General features: G+C 38.1%; 1 protein-coding gene across 1 annotated transcript in view; it reads right to left on the bottom strand.

Annotated features, from left to right (window-relative positions):
- The window catches only part of MSH2 (mutS homolog 2), a 60,816-nt gene that overhangs the window by 18,283 nt on the left and 25,462 nt on the right, over nt 1-17,071 (bottom strand). Inside the window, exons 7-8 of the mRNA XM_012755599.2 lie at nt 13,206-13,405; nt 4,073-4,182 (exon numbers count right to left, since the gene is read on the bottom strand). Of these exons, the coding sequence (XP_012611053.2) occupies nt 4,073-4,182; nt 13,206-13,405 (310 nt within the window). The remainder of the gene's footprint in view (nt 1-4,072; nt 4,183-13,205; nt 13,406-17,071) is intronic.

Raw genomic sequence — 17,071 nt, 5'->3', positions numbered from 1 at the left:
ATCTTCAGATAGGGGAATACTGTTTTGAAAGGGCTGCTGGGTAGACCTAAGATGGACAGGGACTAGTGAACAAGTAGGCTCTAACTTACTAAAATAAATATTCTAAGCCGCAGGGGCCCTCAAACTTTTTAAACAGGGTACCAGTTCACTGTCCATCAGACCGTTAGAGGGCCGTTGGAGAGTGTGGAGCACATTCCACACATGCACATTGTGGGCCTGGGACGAGTTGGCTGCTAAGGCGGCAGCAGCAAGAACACCCAGCGGGGCGGGCTGGATAAATGCCGGGGCCGCATGTGGCCCACGGGCAGTAATTTGAGGACACCTGTAAGGGACACTTACCAAACTGGGCATCTTCAGCAATATATCACTTCCCCCAAACAATCTAGGATAATAAATATACCACCCAATTAGGTATTCTTACCTAGCACTGAGGTATTCTAACAAACACAACATCTGACCTCTACTATATCTCCTAACCTAGTTTCTTTTTCAACAGCATCCCCTACCTAGGCACCAGAAACACACAGCCATCACATAAGGCTATACAAAAGGAGGTACAAATATGGAAGACACTAGCTATCTTTAAATAATAATTTTTTAAAAGCTCCCCTACCTTAAAAATACTAGATAAAATATTATAAGCCATGTTTCCAAATAAACATATAGCCGAGTTGTAGAAACTAGAGCTCTCAGTCTCTGCAAAGTGGAGATCCTCAGCATACAGCTAGGTGGAACATTTCTAAAACCCACCTCACGATAAATGATAAATGGCAACAATAGGGAAATCTATCACTATCAGCTTGGGTCCCTAGGGAAGGGAAAATGGGGGCAGAATCTCCCCTCTGACAGTTTGTGACTGAAAACCTGCCTTACAGGGGCTTAGATTTCAAATGCCTACTATTTGTGCTGGCAGTCAAAGAGGCTGCTGGTTGTTGGCTGTTTCTATTATCTCCTCTCTTCTACAGTGATAGAACTGATCATTTTTAGGGCATATAACTACTCAGAACAAAGAATATACTTTCCAGCTTCCATTGCAGCTAGGTATGTGCATATGAATAAATTCTGGTCAATAGAAATGAAATATACCATTTCCAGAATGTATCTTCCTCTCCCCCTTTTGTTCTTTCCCAATGGCTGGAATGAAATAAGGTGGCAAGTCATCCTGGGCTTTGAAGATGAAGGCAATATGTAGGGGTAGTAGAGCAACAGGTAGAAGCCATGTCCTAGATAACAGTGGAGATGCCAGCCCTGTGCTTTTATGCCCAGACTATTTATGATGAAAATTAAACCTCTATTCTTGTTTAAGCCACAGTCATTTATTGTTGGCTTCTTTTTTAGTAGCTATCTTCACCCTAATAAATCTGGAAAGCTCCAGGCTGGGAAATAAACTTAAAAGTATTCCTAGGCTACTTACACTGTGGGGTATCTGGCAAAAGCAAATTTTATCCAAGGGAGGATGTGTGATTTGTCTGTATGATTTGCAAAGAACCCAGCTAAACAAGAATGCATAATCTAAACATATAAAACAGATAAGGAAACAAGCCACCAAGAGTCAAAAAAAAAAAAAGAAACAAAGGAAAAAAAAACTCAACAGAAACAAGGAGCAGAGATTAAAACCCAAGAAATTTCAGATATGGAATGTTAAGTATATTTAAAACATTTAAAGAACCATAAAGGAGAATGGGACACGTGAGCAAAAAACAAGATACCACTTAAAAAAAAAAAACAAACTCCAAACAGAGTAGGCAGAGTTTTAAAAGGGCCAAATAACTTTTATAAATGAAAACCATAGTCTTTGGGGAAAAAACAAAACAAAACAAAACAAAAAACCCCTATGACTTGGTCTAGTAACATACTAGCGCTAAAGAGATGCCCAACGAATTAGAGCATCTGAAGTAATCACAAAGAGAGCAGCACAGAGACACATGGCAGAAAAAGTCTAACATATGTCCAATCATAGCATAGTTTTAGGAAACAAGAAAGGAACATAATATTCAAAGAGATGATGATTGGTAATTTTCCAGAATTGATCAAAAACATGAATTCTCTAATTGAGAAAGCACAATCAACCCAAATATGAAAACTAAAAAGAAATCTACCTTTGGACACAGAAGTAAAAGGAATTGCTATCTGGCACCAAGACTTCTAAACATCAATAACAATGCAAGCCAAAGGACACCACAATACAATCCTATGGGTACTAAGGAAAAATAATTGTCAACCTAGAATTGTACACCTAGATACAGTGTCCTTCAAGAACAAGGGTAATAAACAGACCTCCAATAAAGGAACTTCTAAAAAGAATAACCAGGAAGAAGGACTGAATAGCAAAGAAACTAGTAAGCATATGGACAAATGTAAACTTAACACTGAAACTTGCACAATGAAAATCTGAGGACTGAAAAAGATAGAACTAGAATACTAAACAATAATGAAGAAATATAATCTGAATTATGGTGTCCTAAGGTCCTAGTATTTGGGGGGATAAGTGAGAAGATTATGATAGGATTTTGACTTTCATGAGTTAAATATATTTTTTTTAAATGAGGGTGAAGAGGGGTTGGGTAAATTCACACCTAATGGGTATCATGCACACTATGTGGGTGATGGGCACACTTATAACATTGTAGACCTAAAAAGTTCCATATCTAAAAAGCACCTAAAATCATTTCAATAACAGCATATTATGGACGAAACAGCCAAAATGTAAGTTTTCCTAAATAAGAGATAACAATATTAATATGAGTTTTTTGGTTGTTTAACCTGTAAGAAAATGGAAAAGACTGCCCTTATCAACGACATAAAATACACATACATACACACACTTATGTAGTTTTAAAATACAGACAGCACATAGCAAATGAGATTTAACTTCTTTAAGTCTGAGTTAATGACCCAGTAAAAACAAATCAACATCACATAGGGCAAATATTGACTCAAACTCACAGGTATTGAGAAGAATGCAAAGAATCTAACAATTAGCAAACTATGCTGTTACCTTAATATGAATAATACAAACACATATTCCCTGCATAATCATTTTAACAGAAAATTCAGATAAATTTCAAAATATTGGGTCACAATTTAAAAACACTATATTCAATGGCCTCATCATATTAAGCTTATTCATATAAACAAATTTTTAACAGATACAAAACAAAACTTTACCATTCCATAAATTCAGCTTTTGTATTTTCATATAAGCATATTTTCAATTATTCCAGGAACTATTTCCACTTTATATTTGTATACAAATTACAGCTCAAAACTGTTAAAGACTTGAGGATATGGGTTATTTAAATTAAACCCTAAATGTTCTCAATTAACAAGAAATTTGGAAGCAAACAGTATTTAGTTATCAAGGTTAACTTTTTAGTTATATTGGACAACAATTTAGGAGACACACACATCCTCTAACCTCCTCTCCCAAAGAACTTCTCTACACAGGAAATAAAAGAGTTTTCTCATGTCCTATATTTATCCCTACCTTCTCCTTCCCTACCGTAGTGACTATAATTTTCCTTCTCTCTTGGAAATAAAACAAAACCTAATTGCAAACCAGCCTGAGCAAGAGCGAGACCCGTCTCTACTATAAATAGAAAGAAATTAATTGGCCAACTAATAGATATAGAAAAAATTAGCTGGGCATGGTGGCACATGCCTCTACAAGAAGCTGAGGCAGTAGGATTGCTTGAGCCCAGGAGTTTGAGGTTGCTGTGAGCTAGGCTGACGTCAAGGCACTCACTCTAGCCTGGGCAACAAAGCGAGATTCTGTCTCAAAAAGGAAAAAAAAAAACAAAACACCTAATTGCATTTATGAAATTATTTATGAGATTTTCTTTAACCAGGCCAGTTATGCCCAGTATTCATTTCCTCTGTTAATCTTCATCTTCATTTTCATCCATTGAAGCAATTTTTTTTTTAAAAAAAATCCTTTTCCTGTCAATCTTACATCCAATGTCTATAAAAGGGCAACAAGTACATACTAAAAAGAGAAATCTGCAAACTTTTCTAATGTGTCTTTGCTTTTCAAAAATATTCTGCTGCTTGAATTCAAAAGTGTATTACATACCTGGTCCATATCTAAGGTTGTTTCTATCATTTCCTGAAACTTGGAGAAATCAGAACGAAGATCAATAAGAGGAGTCACAAAAACTGCCAATAATAATGTCTGGTGTTTTCCTAAAAGAAAGCAGTAAGGAAAATAAATAAAAAGTTCTCATTTTTAAAAATACATGACTACTGATTATAAAATTTGACTGAGCTGAGCATCATTTGATCCAAATGGTACAAATAGTACATCAGGTCTCCAAAGTTACTATTTACTCAGGTGTTTTAATTCTAATGTGTTTAATACTCTTATTTTATAGAAAGGAAGGTGATCCAGCACTCAAAGCTTCCTACTAACAATACACTGCCTCCCCTGCTTGTCTGTAATCTCCCTGACAATTGAGTACTAGAGATGCAGGAACCTGACATTCATTACAATTAAATGAATTTTATTTCTTGTTGATTTAATAACCCAAAGTCAAAGCCATTAAATAAGACTTCTAGCTTACTTTATATTTCTAATTTCCATTAACAACAGAGTGTTCAAATTAACTGAGGTTAAATCAAGCCAAGTTTTTACACAATGGAACTTAGCTTGATGCTATTTAAGAGTAAATGCTGGGGAATTACATAAGAAGGAATAAGTAAAGCAACAGAGTATATAGCATAAAAAAGCAGTAGTAGAGAGATCTGGGTGTTAATCCCAGCTCTACTACCTACTGTCTCTGCTATCTGGAGCATGTTACTCTGAGTTCCCTTTTCTTGTACAATGGAATAATAATAGTAGCTACCTAGAAGATGAATAAATAATTATATATAACACTTAATACACAGTCCTTTACACTTAACAGAAGTTCAACAGTCACTCCATTACTATTGGTATAATGCAAGGAATTTTTTCCTGCTCTTCAATAAATTCCCCTAGAATTCTGCAAGTGATCTCTAGCATGCTGCATTTCACTTCAAAGCAATAGTTCCCAAACTTTCCCAGACATTTTAGTAGCTAGTGAGAAAATGATGAAAAACTACTACGAGGTCACCAAAATTGTTTTAAGAGTTCATATTTTATTAATCACAAAAGCATCTAAACAGATTTAGAAAATAGTACATATGTGTGAAATATCATTTAGACAGACTATTATAAACAACACTTAGCCCACATAATGTCTGTTGTGCTACAATGACTGGTTCTTTATTCCAAGTCTGCTTATGTGGTATTGGTAAATAAAGGAATTATGGCAGTAAAATGCAGAGGTGGTGTTGGTTCATGAATTTTTTCCAGCCTATTAATGTTTTGAAGGGGTCAAAGGCAAGTTCTGATACAAGAGTAAGCTTTAGCAATGAAGACTTTGGAGTAGTTGGCTTAATGGTCACTACACTTTCCACTACTTTAAGATATGTGGGAAGGCTGGAGTGCAAAAACACTTACCAGCGTTTAAAAAAAAATCAACTAAATTCTATGCTCTGCTTTTAGATTTTTAATTTTGATGAAACTGACCTCCATTAGGAGCAAATGCCCCTCAATGACCTACAGTGGAGGAAACAAGAGGTCCTTACTGTAAGGCTGCGAAGAGTTGCCTGAAGCTGGTGCTGGATGCAAATGCAATGGAGGCCACTGATTTTATTAAAGTTTGTTAATGTTTTTGTTAGTAATGGTTTCAAATTTTTCATGTAAAGTCTGCACCAACCCTATTTTTTCCATAAGCTTTATTATTTTTCTAGCACAACTTTAAAGAAAGCTTTCCAAGAATACACACATAATATTATTACAGAATATACCTATGTAAACTTCAGAACCTATGTCACTCTTAACATCTCCTCTGGCCTCTCAGACACACAGGTCCACTTTCCTGCAGCTCTTCTTGGAGTCTACAAACCCCCTCTTAGCTCACCTGCTCCCTTATCCTGCAAACTTTCACTAGCATCTTGAATTCCTTCCCCTACTTGTAACTTATAACTGAACCTCAGTTGCCAATTTCCAACGGGGTTTTGAACAACTACATTCTGTACTAGTTACCACAGCCTAGAATGCCCTACACAAGCTATCCTGGGGTCTTAACCCAAGTATCCCTTTAAAATTCAGAGTACTACAGAAACATAGAAAAGTAAATTCCATCTTTATTTTCTCTAACCTCCAAGTGAAAGTTAGCATTTCCTTCTATCATTAACATAGACAATAAACCATAGTAATATTAATATTACCAGTACCTGTGTCTTTGTTACCAAACAAAATATCAGCTATATTTTATATCATATTATAGTTTCTGGAGATACTCTGAAGTATCATTTAAGCTCATTCTTACTACAAAATTCTGTCAGATTTTTTTAAATGTATTAACAAAAAGGACATATAGCTATATCAAGAATTTGTTTTATATTTTGGTAAGTATATTTCAATAGAAACTGGTTTCCTTTGTAACTCTATGTGTTTTATTTTATGCATTTGAAAACACTATGTGAAGAAGGGATTCATGGGTTTCATTAGAAGCCAAAAGGGCCCATGGCACCAAAAGGTTTAAAATGTCAGACAAGCCTCTAGCCTCTCTAGCCTCAACTCCTACCAACCTTGCCCTAATTCTCTACCTCTACACTTGACCACTCTAGCTTTCCTTCACTCCTTCAACAAGCCCATGCCAGCTTTAGGTACCTGCAATGCCAGACCTCACTAACTTCCCTGCCCTCACCACCAAGATATTAACAGCTGGTTCCTTCTCATGGTTCAAGTCTCACCTTAAACAGATATTCCTGGCTGGGCGTGGTGGCTCACACCTGTAATCCTACCACTCTGGGAGGCTGAGGCGGGTGGATCGCTCAAGGTCAGGAGACCAGCCTGAGCAAGAGCGAGACCCCATCTCCACTAAAAAAAACAGAAAGAAATTAGTTGGACAACTAAAAATATACATAGAAAAAATTAGCCAGGCATGGTGGTACATGCTAGTAGTCCCAGCTCCTCAGTAGGCTGAGGCAGGAGGATCGCCTGAGCCTAGGAATTTGAGGTTGTTATGAGCTAGGCTGACACCACAGCACTCTAGCCCAGGCAACAGAGTGAGACTCTGTCTCAAAAACAAACAAAAGAAACAGAAATTCCTTAAAGAAGCCTTCCTTTTTTAGGGTCTCCAGATCTACTGCCTCCTGGGCCCCTGCCAAATCACTGTATCACATCAATGTTTTCTTTATTGTACTTATTACTCTATTTGAAATCTTTGTTCATTTATTTCCTTATTATCTGTGTCCCCCTTCCACGATTACAGAACCTCCACAAAACAGGAACCTTATCTGTCATCTCTACCCTTGTACGTCCTGGAACAATGTTTGGCACAAAGTAGACAACTGATAACTATTTGTCTTCAAGAAATGACTTTTAAAAGCAAGATCCAAAGATTCACCTTTGTAATAAAACAGAAAATGTCAACATACATAAGAGTATTGTTTGTTGTTTCAGTTTTATACACTGCTTCAGTTTCATACAATTTATTATGTGATTCAGTTTTCGTATATATAGTATGTGTGTGGTATGCTTGAAGTCACAATGAAAATATATTTCTTGGCTGGGTGTGGTGGGTCATGCATGGTAATTCCAGCATTTTGGGAGGCTGAGACCGGAGGATCACGTGAGGCCAGGAGTTCAGGACCAGCCTGGGAAACATAATGAGACCCCCTTCTCCACAAAAAGTAAGAAAAATTAGCCAGGTGTACTGGAAAACACCTGTAGTCCTAGCCACTTGGGAGCCCAAGGCAAGAGGATTGTTTAAGACCACTACAGTCTACTCCAGCCTGGGTAACAGAGCAAAGCCTGTCAAAAGAGAAAGAAAAGAAAAGAATGAAAGGAAGGAAGGAAAGACAGACAGACAGAAAGCAAGCAAGCAATCTTTTATCACTGAATGCAAATTTACTTTCTGTACTATTGCTGCCACCTACTGGTCTCTCAATTCACTTTATTTTCCAGTTTTTTTCAGAAATGACATTGAGATAGCATTAAGCTTAATCAAAAACCAAAAAAAAAAAGGTGTGGTGGCTCACACCTGTAATCCTAGCACTCTGGGATGGCTTGAGGTCAGCCTCAGCAAGAGGAAGACCCCATCTCTACTAAATACAGAAAGAAATTAGCCAGACAATAAAAATAGAAATAAATTAATCCAACAACTAAAAATAGAAAAAAATTAGCCAGGCATGTTGTCCCAGCTATTCGGAGGCTGGGGCAGGAGGATCGCTTCAGCCCAGGGGTTTGAGGTTGCTGTGAGGTGGCCTGATGCCATAGACCAGGCAACAGAGCGAGACTATCTCAAAAAAAAAAAAAAAAAGAAAAAAAGAAAAAAAAAATCCACAAGATGGTAACAGAGCGTACTCAATTTCTACCAATATTTAAAATATTTGCCAGGCATGGTGATTCGTGCCTGTAATCCTAACACTTTGGGAGCTCCAGGTGGAAAGATCACTTTAGGCCAGAGTTCTAGACCAGCCTGGGTGATAGCAAGACCCCATCTCTACAAAAAAAATTTAAATATTATCTGAGCATAGTGGTTCATGCCTGTAATCCTAGCTACTCAGGAGGCTGAGGCAGGAGGATCACTTAAGCTCAGGATTTTGAGATTGCAGTGAACTATGATGATGCTACTATACTCTAGCTCAGACATCACAGTGAGACTCTGTTAATAAACAAACTGTTAAAGTCACTAATTTGTTTTTAAAGATCGTGCATTTGGTCTATTTTCTTTACAAATAAGTCCCGCTTTAGATTTTCTCCTTGAAATAAATATGCTACAGAGCTATACTGAGGTTTGCAAAATGTCATTCTGTTGTTTTTGGAAAAAAAAAAAATACTCAGAGATCCTTTAGGTTTCCAATGACCAAGGTACAACCAGAGTCTCAAATACTTTGTATAATACAAAGAAACACAGCTCATAGCACCACAACACCTGGGACAACAGTCTTCCCCTCTAATACTTTCCAGGCCACGTGATTTCAAATATCTTACCTGGATAACAGTTACCAAACCTATACTGTGAAGCATTTGATTTAGATAATGTTATGATCTCTCACAGGTCTATAACTTAAGTGTAACACCATAAAAGTAAGAAATTACTGACTTGTTGCAAAACTCTCATCAAGTATTTCAGACCATGCATACACAGGGAGGCTGAGGAAGGAAGCCCAAACCAGCCCCATCCCCAATTCCTAGCTTCCATAATTATGCCAGAGAGTGAGAAAGATCATCGAAGGAATATGTGTACAGAGCAGTACTTCTTACCTTTGTGGGGGAATAAGGAGGGAGAGTGTTAAAATATGCTTTTGAATATTTGATGAAATTTACAGGTCCTCTCTCCAGAAAACACACACATACACACAAAATTTTGCATGAAATTTCAGTAAGACTCCAAGAACTCATTCAAGAATTTCAGCTTTAAAGTTCCTTGTATTAAGTGAGAAGGGAGCCAAAAACAGAACTTGAACGAGTGAGGGAAACACTCACTAGTAAGGAAAAGGCAAAAAAAACAAGGATAAAGAGGAATAACCATATAATAAAATGAAAACCAGGAACACAAAAATGTTTAACAAAATCCTAGAGGAGTGGTTTCAGGATGATCAAGATTGTAAATATTTTTTGAGACAGAGTTTTGCTCTGTTGTCCAGGCTAGAGTGCTGTGGCATCAGCCTAGCTCAGAGCAACCTCAAATTCCTGGGCTCAAGCGATCCTCCAGCCTCAGCCTCCTGAGTAATTGGGACTACAGGTGCACGCTACCACACCACGTCCGGCTATGTTTTTCTATTTTTAGTAGAGATGGGGTCTCACTCTTGCTCAGGCTGGTCTCAAACTCCTGATTTCAAGTGATCCTCCCCCACCTCAGCCTCCCAGAGTGCCAGGATTACAGGTGTGAGCCACCATGCCCAGCCTAAGATTGTCAAATTCATCAGTGAAGCCTCACTAGGAAGACAGGGGCTCTACTGCATTCACTAAATTTAGCAAAAAATGAGTCACCTAGCAAATGTTACTTCAGTTCTGTGGTCAGGGCTGGAAACTAGACGAGTGAATATACCAGACCCATTTTCTGTATTTCTGCTTTGGTGGAAATAAATGCCAGGGCTCTAAGTCATATCAGTCTAAAGAGGAGACTTGGATACAAAGGGAATACTTTTTATAATACAGGTACTTTGAGAAGATAAGCACTTAGCTACCTTTTATACTAGACAAATAAGAGAAAAGATTATCATAAATTTTAAATCTATACTTATTGGGAAATGTAGGCTTTTAGAAATTTGGCTAGGAATGGAAAGAGCGACAGATAGATATAAATGGTATTAACTAAGGACCCAAGGACAAGGTTCCCCCTTTTTATTTTAATAAGATACATGTGAGCATTTTTAAATACTTGGTGGTAAAAAGCCAATAGAGAGATTAAAGGAAAGTGGGAAATAAAGAGTAAAAAGGAGGGAGTAAGAACATGGTGAAAGGAAATTAAGGGAGCTCCAAACTCAAGGCCAGTACTTTCTCAGGAAAATAAAAGGATATTTATTTACTATATGAGAGAAGAGATGTGTGAGGAGAAAAGGATCAAAATGGCTGATGTAAATGGTGAGACTAAATTGTTTAAAGAGCCTATCTCCACAATTATACTCTGATCCCATCCCTAATACTGGTCAATCACTTTGGGTTTCCAGCTGGTCCTACTGGACAAGACCAGAGGATATGGAAGCAGAAAAGCATAGCGATGGAAGATATTCATTTATGGGCTGGGAAACTGAGGCATAAGGAGGATAAATGGCTACCTAAGTCACACTAAAGTAGTGTGGGGACAAGAAAATTTAAAGATGCATTTCTGCAATCTATTTCTGCTTTGGTGGAAAGAGCCAGGGCTCTAAGTCTTATCAGTCTAAAGAGGAGCCTTGGATACAAGGGGAATACTTTTTATAACACAGGTACTTTGAGATGATAAGCATTTAGCTACCTTTTACACTAGACAAATAAGAGAAAAGATTACCATAAATTTTAAATCTATACTTATTTTGTAACTTGTTATCACAAAGTTGAATTTAAGTCTGTCTACAAAAGAAGAACAGTGTCTTCTCATACTATAGAAAAGTGTATTTTAATAGTTCTAAGGAATGGTGATTTTTCTTTTTTTTTTTTTTCTTGAGACAGAATCTTGCTCTGTTGCCCGGGCTAGAGTGAGTGCCGTGGCATCAGCCTAACTCACAGCAACCTCAAACTCCTGGGTTCAAGCAATCCTTCTGCCTCGGCCTCCCAAGTAGCTGGGACTACAGGCATGCGCCACCAGGCCCAGCTAATTTTTTCTATATACTTTTAGTTGGCCAATTAATTTTCCTTCTATTTTTACTAGAGATGTGGTCTTACTCTTGCTCAGGCTAGTCTAGAACTCCTGACCTTGAGCAATCCACCTGCCTCGGGCCTCCCAGAGGGATTGGGATTTTTAAGTGACATTTAAAATGCTTTTGGGGCTGGGCACAGTGGCTCATGCCTGTAATCCTAGCACTCTGGGAGGCCAAAGCAGGAGGATCACTCAAGGTCAGTTCAAAACCAGCCTGAGCAAGAGCGAGACCCCCCTCTTTACTAAAAATAGAAAGAAATTAGCTGGACAACTAAAAATATATAGAAAAAATTAGCCGGACATGGTGGCGCATGCCTGTAGTCCCAGCTACCTGGGAGGGTGAAGCAGAAGGATTGCTTGAGCCCAGGGGTTTGAGGTTGCTGTGAGCTAGGCTGATGCCACCGTAGTCTAACCTAGACAACACAGTGAGACTCTGTCTCAAAAAAATAAATAAATAAAATGCTTTTTGTATTAGAGATAACATTATCATTACTAAAATTGTTGTAGAAACATGTTCAATTAAAGTTAAAAACTATGTTTATCGGCTGGGTGCGGTGGCTCACCCCTGTAATCCTAGCATTCTGGGAGGCTGAGGGGGGCGGATTGCTCTAGGTCAGGAGTTCGAAACCAGCCTGAGCAAGAGCAAGACCCTGTCTCTACTATAAATAGAAAGAAATTAATTGGCCAACTAAATATATATAGAAAAAAATCAGCCGGGCATAGTGGCGCATGCCTGTAGTCCCAGCTACTTGGGAGGCTGAGGAAGTAGGATCGCTTGAGCCCAGGAGTTTGAGGTTGCTGTGAGCTAGGCTGACGCCACGGCACTCACTCTAGCTTGGGCAACAAAGCGAGACTCTGTCTCAAAAAAAAAAACCATGTTTATCACAAGTTGATTTTTATCCACCTTATTGTGTGTTAATCAACTAAATGTGACTTTGCTCACTTTATTCTGGTAACTTCAGCTGTTAGACAAGACCAAGACCTTCTGTCTTAACTTTCTCTCATAGGTGTGCTGTGAGGGTTAATCTAACAGTTCTAATATTAATTAGTCTGTGCTGTTTTGTTAAAATTCGTGCATGGCAATGGCTCCTGATCAAGGCATGAAACATACTGATTTCATGGTGGTGTTCTGTAATCATGAGTATGAAGACATTCAGGGTGGTTTGTCCAACCTTGTTGACATTGTTTATTGTGATTGATGATTTGTGTGCTCTCAGTGAGCACACTCCTCTCCCCACCCCAGAGGACTCTGCTGTAGACACTAACTACCAAACAGGAACATGCCCACTTGACCAGGAAAATATAAAAAGCCCAGCCAAGACTCTGTTTGGGGTTCCCTGGTTCCACAGTGTCCTGTGTACACATCCTGATCTGAGAACGGTCACATCCCACAATGAACTTTACAAAAGAAAGGACGATTAGAACCTGTATCTGACCTCTCTAGACAACTTGCTAAGACAGCCTTTGACTGTGATGCATATCCTAACTTTACTGCTGCTACCAGACTATATCCTTTTCAAACTGAGATGTGTAAACACTGCCATTTTGGGTCCTATGAGTCTTCTTCATCCATCAAATCACTTAACTGCCTCTGTTCATGCAACAGGCCTTAATAATAAACCCAGTAATGCTAACATTCATTTCTAAAAAGCAAAAATTCTAAGATGTCTCATGCCTTCTGCATGAAGCCACAGGTCAACACAAACCTGTTATTAGAAAACTTAATGTGTAACAAGAGCGAATCACTACCACCAACCTTATAAGAACAGCACATTTGCCAAGCATAAATTGTAAGAGTGAAGGAAATAAAAAAACAAAATCATCTGTTACCTTCATATTTTTCCAGAGCCTGTATAACATTAGGGAGTTGATTTATACCCTGATAGAGTCGGTAACAATCTTGTAAGTTTGCTGCTTGTCTTTGAAATTTCTTAGCAAGTCGGTTAAGATCTGGGAAGCGACGAAGTAAATCTTCTTGTAAACTCTGCCTCAACTCTGCATCTTCTATAAAAGCTTCCACTAAATTTAATCTGAAACAAATTAACTAGAATTAATCTTAAATCTTAGTATAAAATTAAAATCTGTCAATTAGGCACATAAGGCTCAACCAAATGAACTCAAAATTTCATGTCAGAAGATTTAATCTTTTGAAATGTTAAGCTTCTTTTAGAGCTGTGGCCCCTAACCTTTTTGGCACTGGGGATTGTTTTCATGGAAGACAATTTTTCCATGGACCAGGGAGGGAGGGGGGATGGTGTAGGGATGAATCAAGTGCATTACATTTATTGTGCACTTCATTTCTATTATTATTACATTGTAACACATAATGAAATAATTATACAATTCACCATAGGTTGGGGACCCCCGTTTTAGAAATGGAAAGCTCCCCTAAAACTGTGAGGAAAGCATTTCCTGATTAGCTAAGCATCAAATTAATGTTTAGTTGTGTCATAAGACAGTAAAATATACCCAGTCTTGACTTGCATCAAATTGACATTTCTTAACTAGAAAAATTGCATTACTGAGACATTGTTGCTATTGACACATTATTGCACATGTAAACAGTGATGTTTAATGAAATAGAATTACAATTCAAGAATGTTGCCAAATCCAATAGTCTATCAGAAGGTCTTATAAATTTTCACAATATCTTCTAAAATTACCTCTTAATAGTACAAAGCCAAAAACATTAATTAAAAAACAATAATTTTATTGCTTCCCAAAGTCAATAAATCAAATCTCAGCTTGTTTCAAGAACTATAGAACATGTAGCTCAGACTGCTTTTGCAATTTACTGGAAATCGGTGGCTTTCATTTTCTTTTTTTTTTTTTTGCTGTAAGTCACAAGAACTATGTCTTTACATTATGATGCTGTACATGTATGTATAGATACATAATTAAAATAGGTCTCATGGGCTGGGCGCGGTGGGTCACGCCTGTAATCCTAGCACTCTGGGAGGCCAAGGCGGGCGGATTGCTCGAGGTCAGGAGTTCGAAACCAGCCTGAGCAAGAGCGAGACCCCGTCTCTACTATAAATAGAAAGAAATTAATTGGCCAACTAATATGGATATAAAATTAGTCGGGCATGGTGGCACATGTCTGTAGTCCCAGCCACTCGGGAGGCTGAGGCAGCAGGATTGCTTGAGCCCAGGAGTCTGAGGTTGCTGTGAGCGAGGCTGACGCCACAGCACTCACTCTAGCCTGGACAAAAAAGCGAGACTCTGTCTCAAAAAAAAAAAAAAAAAATAGGTCTCACAAAACAGGGCCAGCCACAGTGGCTCACACCTGTAATCCTAGCACTTTGGGAGGCCGAGGCAGGTGGATTGCTCGAGGTCAGGGGTTCAAAACCAGCCTGAGGAAGAGCAAGACCCTGTCTCTACTATAAATAGAAAGAAATTAATTGGCCAACTAATATATATATATATATAAAAAAAATTAGCCAGGCATGGTGGTGCATGCCTGTAGTCCCAGCTACTCGGGAGGCTGAGGCAGAAGGATCGCTTAAGCCCAGGAGTTTGAGGTTGCTGTGAGCTAGCTTGGCTAACAACATAGCACTCTAGCCCCGGCAACAGAGCAAGACTCTATCTCAATAAATAAATTAATAAAATAAAATATATGGTGAAATGGAAGAAAAACAATAAATACTGAAGGAAGGAAAAATGCAAATTGTATTGGTAATATGATCCCATATTATTTTTAAGTTGTTTTATGGGTTGTTTGAAAGATAGAGTCTCACTCTGTCACCCTGGCTAGAGTACAGTAGCATCATAGCTCATTGCAACCTCTGTGAGTGGGGGGGGGAGTGGGCATGGAGAAGGAAATTATATATACATAAAATATGTATATGTATCTGCATATATGGGGGGGGGATATCCTGGATGGGTAAGGACACAAACTAAACTAAGTGATTACCACCATGGAGTAGAACTAGAAGTGGAGAGTAGTAAAATACAGGCATTTATTTTCTCATTTGACTTTTTAAAACAATGACTGTGTAGTACTTTAAAATTAATAAACAAGTTAAACAAGTTCTGAGATATAGCAATGATAAGAAACCATAAGTGAGGAACCAAAGGCACCCGTTTGTTGTACTTTTATAAATTCTCAGTTTGCTGACAAATGCTAAAACAACTTTCTCTCAAGCAGCAACATATGCCTCTTTATATCCCTTTCAAATCTTACAAAGGAAAGTCAAGAATTAAGCAAACCTGATAAATAAGAAAACTGATGGGGGTTTCTAAACAACCAATAAGGTAGAGAGATGTACTACTACTGATAAGTGCTGTAGAGTAAGAAAAGTAAACTCTATACATAAGATATAGATATAATCTTTTTCCTTTTGGTCTTATTTCTCAAACTCCCATGAACAGATACCTCTAGTTTATTTTAACTGGTTTAAAAGACACTGAAACCACTTCAAAATGATTCAAATGCTTTATCCAGAACAAATCTTTATCTTGAACTATTCTTCCTTATCCATGGACAAATTCTCTCAAAAATGGATTTCATGGCCGGGCGCAGTGGCTCACACCTGTAATCCTAGCACTCTGGGAGGCCGAGGTGAGCAGATTGCTCGAGGTCAGGAGTTCGAAACCAGCCTGAGCAAGAGCAAGACCCCGTCTCTACTATAAATAGAAACAAATTAATTGGCAAACTAATATATATATATATATATATATATATATATATATATATATATATATATATATATATATAAATTAGCCGGGCATGGTGGCTCATGCCTGTAGTCCCAGCTACTCGGGAGGCTGAGGCAGCAGGATTGCTTGAGCCCAGGAGTTTGAGGTTGCTGTGAACTAGGCTGACACCACGGCACTCTAGCCTGTGCAACAGAGTGAGACTCTGTCTCAAAAAAAAAAAAAAAAAAAAAAAGGATTTCATATATAGTATATCAAACTTCATTTTCTAACAATTTCAGAAATTCAGAAACAACCATCAGGATTCTCTCCTTAAGTCCTCAAATTTAAAACCAAATAATAACTGGATAGTCAAAGGAATACGATGTCAATCTTACATTGAGTAATTTCCCAAAAATTAACTAAAAAAATGAACTTTAAGTTATTTCAGAATTTCTACTTATAAAGTTCCAATAAGAGCATTAAGAAAGAAGTAAAAGCTGGGCGCAGTGGCTCACGCCTGTAATCCTAGCACTCTGGGAGGCCAAGGCGGGCGGATTGCTCGAGGTCAGGAGTTCGAAACCAGCCTGAGCAAGAATGAGACCCGTCTCTACTATAAATAGAAAGAAATTATTTGGCCAACTAATATATATAGAAAAAATTAACCGGGCATGGTGGTGCATGCCTATAGTCCCAGCTACTTGGGAGGCTGAGGCAGTAGGATTGCTTGAGCCCAGGAGTTTGAGGTTGCTGTGAGTTAGGCTGAGGCCACGGCACTCACTCTAGCCTGGGCAACAAACCGAGAGTCTGTCTCAAAAAAAGAAAAAGAAAGAAGTAAAACAGCAAAGAAATGAAACAGCTTCTAAAAAATAGCACAAAGCAATATACACATCCCCCCCCCAGTCTTTCATCCAGATATCATTAAAAGCCTAATAAATTGCTAGTTTCACAAGTCTATTCACTATACTATTTCAGAAATAATTACAGTGTCAGTGTATGTTTCTAGCTCAAAGAAGCAAAAAAAAGAGAAAGAAAGACTACTCTGCTGTTTCCATGACAAT

Source organism: Microcebus murinus, chromosome 3 (assembly GCF_040939455.1).
Source record: "Microcebus murinus isolate Inina chromosome 3, M.murinus_Inina_mat1.0, whole genome shotgun sequence".
Classification (NCBI taxonomy): Eukaryota; Metazoa; Chordata; class Mammalia; order Primates; family Cheirogaleidae; genus Microcebus; species Microcebus murinus.
This window is presented reverse-complemented; position numbering and strand designations above follow the sequence as displayed.